General features: G+C 36.9%; 1 protein-coding gene across 1 annotated transcript; it reads right to left on the reverse strand.

The window, feature by feature from the left end:
- Positions 1-1,588: 1,588 nt before the first annotated feature.
- On the reverse strand, positions 1,589-3,109 carry LOC103518855 (acidic mammalian chitinase-like). Its single transcript, XM_008483937.3, has 3 exons — positions 2,913-3,109; positions 2,036-2,216; positions 1,589-1,601 (listed from the first exon to the last, which is right to left on the reverse strand). Exons 1-3 carry the CDS (start codon positions 2,971-2,973, stop codon positions 1,589-1,591), a joined length of 255 nt encoding a protein of 84 aa, XP_008482159.1. The 5' UTR covers positions 2,974-3,109.
- Positions 3,110-6,821: the final 3,712 nt, after the last annotated feature.

Raw genomic sequence — 6,821 nt, forward strand, 5'->3', positions numbered from 1 at the left:
CATCAATTGACTCCCTCTACTTCCCCCTCCCCTCTCCCACTCTCTCCCCTAGTATTTCGAGTCCTGTTGCTCTCTCGTATAACGTTTCATATACAAAGACCTATGTACACGGCAAAAAGCTACGTTTTGGGCTGCACTGCTATTCTCTGTTGAAAAGGGAGAATCCATTTTGGGTGAGTGAGATTGGAAGAAGAAAGAGACAAATGTACAGTGGAACCTTGAAAATATATAACAAAGTCCAAGGGAAATGTCCAAAATTTCATTATATTAAGGTTTTCGTAATATTGTTACTTCGTTATAGAGAGGTTAAAATTGCAACTATTTTGTTATATCAATTCACTTTGCTATACTGAGGTCAAAATCAGAGTAACTTTGTTATACTGAGGTAATTCTACTCGTTTTAAGATCACTTTGCTATACTGAGGTTAAAATTCAATCAATTTTGTTATACTGAGGTAATTTTTTGGGGCTTGTGCCCTAAATTACTTCATTGTATCTATTCTTTTTACTTTGCTATACTGAGGTTTTTGCCTCTGAAGGGAAGGGAAATCAACTTTTCTTTGTTATATCAAGGATTTTTTTGCTATATCGAGGTTCCACTGTAATTGCAAATGTGTTTGTTATAGTTACAAAGGGGAAAATAAATATTCCAAAACTTATAGCTTATAGAAATTTTATTCATTAATATCAGGAATCAAACCTGTGACCTAGTACAGGCATGCTACCCTCCAATCTAAGCCAGCTAGGCCCAAACATTATAATCTCTCTAAAATCTCCTGTTAAGAACTCTATTGTTCTTCATTTCAGATGTGTGCCCTGACATCTGCAATACTCATCTTCCTTGCTCTCTTATCCAAGATCCTTGGTGACCTCCTGTTCTCGTTCCTGGTTATAAATCTTGCTCTCTACTACCCGGGACTGAAAGCCAATGGATCTCTCTAAAATCTCCTGTTAACTCTATTGCTCTTCATTTCAGATGTGTGCCCTGACATCCGCAATACTCATCTTCCTCGCTCTCTTATCCAAGATCCTTGGTGACGTCCTGTTCTCGTTCCTGGTTATAAATCTTGCTCTCTACTACCCGGGACTGAAAGCCAATGGCTATGTGGATCAGGCAAGTGTTTATGTGTTTACAAATGTTGCCAATGTTCTGCGAGCGTTTCAAGGAAAGGACAAGAGTGCCTAGAGTTGAAGGCAGTCTTAAAAAGCAAAGAGTGTCTAATGTGATTTTTAAGTAGAGACATTTTGGGTAAATATTACTGTATAGTCAGCTTTTCTATAGGACTCTGGTACCTAACAAAAATAAGTGGGTTGTTACAGAAAACTTCGCAGCTTGTAGGTACTCGTTTTCATGAGAAATTGATTTATAAACAAAAAAATGAGTACAATTATGTTTTCCAAAATGTAGAGTGCTAAGTTCTTTTTGTAATAGCCCCAGCTCAACAAACAAAACTTCAAGTAAGTACAGTGGAACCTTGATATAACAAAGTCCAAGGGAAATACCCAAAATTTCATTATATTGAGGTTTTCGTAATATCTTTACTTTGTTATATCGAGGTTAAAATTGCAACTATTTTGTTATTTTGATTCACTTTGCTATACTGAGGTCAAAATCAGAGTAACTTTGTTATACTGAAGTAATTCTACTTGGTTTTAAAATCTCTTTGCTATACTGAGGTTAAAATTCAATCAATTTTGTTATACTGAGGTAATTTTTTTGGGTTTGTGCCCTAAATTACTTCATTGTATCTATTCTTTTTACTTTGCTATACTGAGGTTTTTGCCTCTGAAGGGAAGGGAAATCAACTTTTTTGTTATATCAAGGATTTCACTATATCAAGGTTCAACTGTAATTGCAAATGTGTTTGTTATAGTTATAAAGGGGGAGAATAAATTATGATATTCCAAAACTTATAGCTTAAGTATAGAAATTTTATTTATTAATTAATATCAGGAATCAAACCTGTGACCTAGTACAGGCATGCTACCCTCCAATCTAAGCCAGCTAGGCCCAAACATTATAATCTCTCTAAGCGTGTTATTCTCCCCATCCAATCCGGCAAACGCATACACAACAAAGTTACAATACGCAAAGTCGATATTTTCCGCGGAGTAATTGCCGGATTTGCCCGTCCGATAGATTGCCCAGTTGGTGAAGTAGCAGATCTTCTTGTAACCACCGTCAGTCTGAGGTGGCGTGCTTTCGCCGGAGCAATCTGTGAAATATGAGGTATGCATAAAGAGCTTAATAATAATAAACGCCTCCGGGGTTAACCTCGCCTAGTGGCTAGTGGTTACCTTCCACTCAAGAGTGAAATCAGGATTGGTTTATCACAAATCTATCCTTATCTTCAGTCAGAGTTATGGGACCACTTAAACCTATTAGGTTGTTAGGCAGTGTTTATGTACCATAAGTATTTGTTCTACACTAATAATTTGTGTTATGCTGAATTTATTCAAGTTGGGGCTACAGTGTTGTTGTGTTTTTATTTTAAACACACATATGTTTCCAGTCTGAGGTGGCGTGCTTTCGCCGGAGCAATCTGTGAAACATGAGGTATGCATAAAGAGCTTAATAATAATAAACGCCTCCGGGGTTAACCTCGCCTAGTGGCTAGTGGTTACCTTCCACTCAAGAGTCTATTATTATATAATAAGTAGCAATGTTCACTTTCCTGATCTGGGAAACTAAAAAAAGAAAAAGAGGTTTTATAGAGGGAACTGATGTAGGTAATGACGGAGATGTTATCGTCCCGAAATAGAAGAGAAGAGGAAGACAGGATAGACAGCCAGCCGCTCCGAGAACGAACGGTACCTTATCCGTTCAGGATAAAATATGCCCCGGGCGGGAATCGAACCCGCGACCTAGGACTTCCTCATTAATTTAAAAATGTTAAGTTCACATCACTTGCCTTGAACGCAACTTACGGACAGCACCAGGAAAGCAGCACCAAATAATAAAAAGTAATGCATGATACCAAACTATTAGTTGGTATCCAAACGTTAGGTATATATAGCACAACTGAATTTACGAGTACGAGTTGGTTGGTAACAACTGATTCAGACTTCACTAGGGTATGCAAATCTATTGGTAGAAAAATCTATTGGTACAAAAAAAAAAAAAAAAAAAAAATGTACCCGCTTAAAAAAAAAAAAATGTACCCGCTTAATATCAGTCAGAGAACATTTTTCCTCTAAAGGGAACAACAGATCACCACAGATGTTTTTTTTTTTTTTTTTTTTTTTTTTTTTTTTTCTACCTATGCTAATCCTCTGTGAGGCAAATCAAAAGCGAACGTGATTGACTTGCAATTTTGTTTTCCTTGTTCCGAACTAAAAAAAATCGAACACCTGTCTAAACTGAAATAGTTTTCTATTTTTGTTAACTGTCAATAGGTGAGTGTAGGTACATTTTTTTTTTTTTTTTTTTTTTTTTTGCTCCTAGGTATCTATAGTAGCGCAGAGTTATAACGTACTCGTAATAGCTAGCCTACGGTAGAGAAACTACAGAGTGTTGTGTCCAGAAAAAGTGCATCTACTTTTGAGAGAACCCGGCTCTTAGAAGTGCAAAAAACCTCTGTACCATACGTAGGTACCCCTTCGCTGGAATTCAAGTGGCTCACGAATTGTTTGGAAACGAGGAATCACGAGAGACGCCATTAAAAAAATAATAATAATAATCAAATAATATAGATAAAGCTTGAGACAGTGTAGGATCAATAGGTAGGTACCGTATCTCGTTAGTTACCTAGGTAATAAAATAACAATAAAGATATATACTGCTATAATTTATTACAAAAAGAAGTCTTACAGGAAAATTTGGTAGTGGGGTTGTCAGACCCCACAGATGTTAGCTGTTAGCATACAATGTAGATCCTACCTCCTGAACAGGCAAATATCTAGGTACGTAACTACCTACTTTTACTTATAAAAATTAAAATAAAGTCGTACCTAAATAGGTATTTTGTAAAATAACAAAGTTGGAGCGTATTACCTACCTTTCAAAAATTTGAATTCCCGCCAGAACATGAAATGAACAAATCGATAATTATCGAATCAAAATTCAAATATCGATATTTCGATAAGTATCGTTTTCATCAAATATCAAAAAATGTAAACAAACCAAAAAGCTGGGAAATCTTGAAAATGCAGAAAGTGAAAAAATTGAAAAATCAAGAAAATTGACAAAATTAGCCGGTAAAGTGTGAATTATTGGATTGTCCAAGCCTTTATTGGACAGGTAAGAAGCTCTTTGTGTCATTTGTAACATAGTTTGAACCGGGTAAGTGATTGGACACTAGAAATGAGTGCTCCTAAATAAACACTATATCCTATCCCTATAAAAGGTCCCTATCCCTTATCTGAGGAAAAAAGCTGTAAAGAACCTTCTAACCCATGGATATCCTAATCTATACCCTCAAATTCATAGTTTTAATACATACCCGCATACCCCATTCCTGTGGCTAAGTAGTTCAGCTCCAGCTCTCAACTCGGGGGTGCTGGGTTCTAACTCCATCTGGGATGGTGATTTTCTGTCCAACTTTTCCATTTTCAGATAGGCATGGATATAAAAGAATTTACCTTCAAGTAAAGCAAAAGTGGCCCCAAGGTAAAAAAAAACAAGTACCTACCAACCCAGTTGTAAGCACCAAACTAAACTACAGCATGAAAAGTCATCACCAGTACCAGTCTTTCATCTCTCAGGTATTCTTTTCTGTGCCTATTTTTTCCAACTCAAATACATGATCTCAAATCACCCTTTTCCTTAAATTTCTTATTATTATCAGCAGTCTTTCATCTCTCAGGTATTCTTTTCTGTGCCTATTTTTTCCAACTCAAATACATGATCTCAAATCACCCTTTTCCTTAAATTTCAGGTTGCATAAATTTAAATAAATCATGGTCCAATAATCAACTGTAGGAAAATTAAATGAGCAAAATGAAGAAGGAACATGGACGTCCGTACAAGTTGGCACATCAAGTGTTAAGCTTGACGGGAATCAATTTCCAGCGGAAAAGTATAATTGTAAGTCTGAGTATTTTCTTCTACCAACCCTCGAAAAATATTTATGCCAGCCTAGTTAGCTTGGAGGGTAGCAGTTAGTGGGTTTGATTCCCACATGGGGCAGATTTTATCCTCATCGATTTTTTCGATTTATCAATATCGAATATTTACTTCTCTTTGCTTATAAATGATAACATTTTTTTTATTATTATTTCACTTTTTACGATTTATGGCCAGGACTTCACTGAGCTTGAAGTTGGTTTAACTTTAACTTACTTGGCCATTAAATTCTTGATATTTGAGGTTGAAGATTTGAGTCGGATCTACATGATTATATTCTATTCTTTTCGCAGGTATTCAACAAGGAGGTTGAAGATTTGAGTCGGATCTACATGATTATATTCTATTCTTTTCGCAGGTATTCAACAAGTTTGACGGGAATCAATTTCCAGCGGAAAAGTATAATTGTGAGTCTGAGTATTTTTTTCTACTAACCCTCGAAAAATATTTATGCCAGCCTAGTTAGCTTGGAGGGTAGCAGTTAGTGGGTTTGATTCCCACATGGGGCAGATTTTATCCTGAACAGATAAGATTTGTTCTTGGAATTGCTGGATTTCTCCTATCCTGTACTTCTCTCTAATTTTTGGATGATAAGACCTCTGTTATTATTCCTTCTATGAATCCTTTCTCCTTTATCATTATTATTTTTTAAATCTTTTTTTACCTTTTCTCTATATTCTTTTTCATCTAATTTTGCAGGGTTTAGTGGAATTGACATTGATACCCACTCGGGACACACTGAAAACAATCAGTAGTGATATCCCACGCAAAAACCGGTTATGTAAAAGAAAGTTAACGCTAAGAGTCAACTGAAATGCCACTGGTAGTCAGGCTGCTCGATCACTACCGAACGAATAATAGTCATCTCCGGATCCAACCGAATCCACAGGACGGGGGAGTCGGAGCTGAAAATAATGGGAAAAAATAGTGATATCCCACACAAAAACCATTTGGATAAGAAAATGAACGCCATACGCCAAGAGTTTGACAATCATGTACCTACTTGTTTCTTCTTCTTCTTCTTCTTCTTCTTTCAAGAGGTTTGAGAGAGGAAACTGTGACAGCGAAGGTCTTATCGTCCCGAAATCGAAGAAGACAGGATAGGAGAAAGCCATTTCGATAGCAAACCTTATCCGTATAGGATGAAGTTCGGCGCGGGCGGAAATAGAACTTGTGATTTAGAGCGTTTGTGTACGAAAGTTAACGCCAAGAGTCAACTGAAATGACACTGGTAGCAAGGGTCATAGCACGACGTGTTATGTAGACTTGATCTATGATCGCAACTCAAATTACCTCAATATACTCATAGACGCATAGGCTGTAACATCCGTGACTGTGCTATCCACAAACACCTGCTTGTAACAAGGATACGGATAGCGGTTAGACAGGGTCTCCTCGAAGAATTCGAACATCTGATGCACATGGCGAACCGACACCTTGAGAAGATCCTTGAGGGGAGGCAAACAGAAGTGAGTCACTTCGTGCATGAATGGATCCACGTATATGTCGAATGGACTGAAAGACAGACGATATAATGGAGTTTAAGGGTCGAATTTTAAAACCGGATTACCTTTTAGGGTCAGTTAGGCTTAGAGTGTTCGGAGAGGTTTTAAGAATTTTTTTTAAAACTACTTTTAGTTCCTGTCTTAGTTAGTCAAACTAATTGTCCGACATTACTTTCCCACATAGAATAGCTCTCCTAGAACCTAATCCTGACCAGGATTAAATGATAATCCGAGTTTAAAATTCGGCCCTA

Source organism: Diaphorina citri, unplaced genomic scaffold, assembly GCF_000475195.1.
Source record: "Diaphorina citri unplaced genomic scaffold, Diaci psyllid genome assembly version 1.1 scaffold2388, whole genome shotgun sequence".
Lineage (NCBI taxonomy): Eukaryota > Metazoa > Arthropoda > Insecta > Hemiptera > Psyllidae > Diaphorina > Diaphorina citri.

What these genes read in the sequence shown, in the direction of transcription:
- LOC103518855 (XM_008483937.3), bottom strand. Translation starts at nt 2,973, where the DNA reads ATGCATTACTTTTTATTATTTGGTGCTGCTTTCCTGGTGCTGTCCGTA. An exon ending in GTCCGTAAGTTGCGTTCAAG is followed by an intron (nt 2,217 to 2,912) that starts GCAAGTGATGTG and finishes CATATTTCACAG; the next exon opens with ATTGCTCCGGCGAAAGCACG.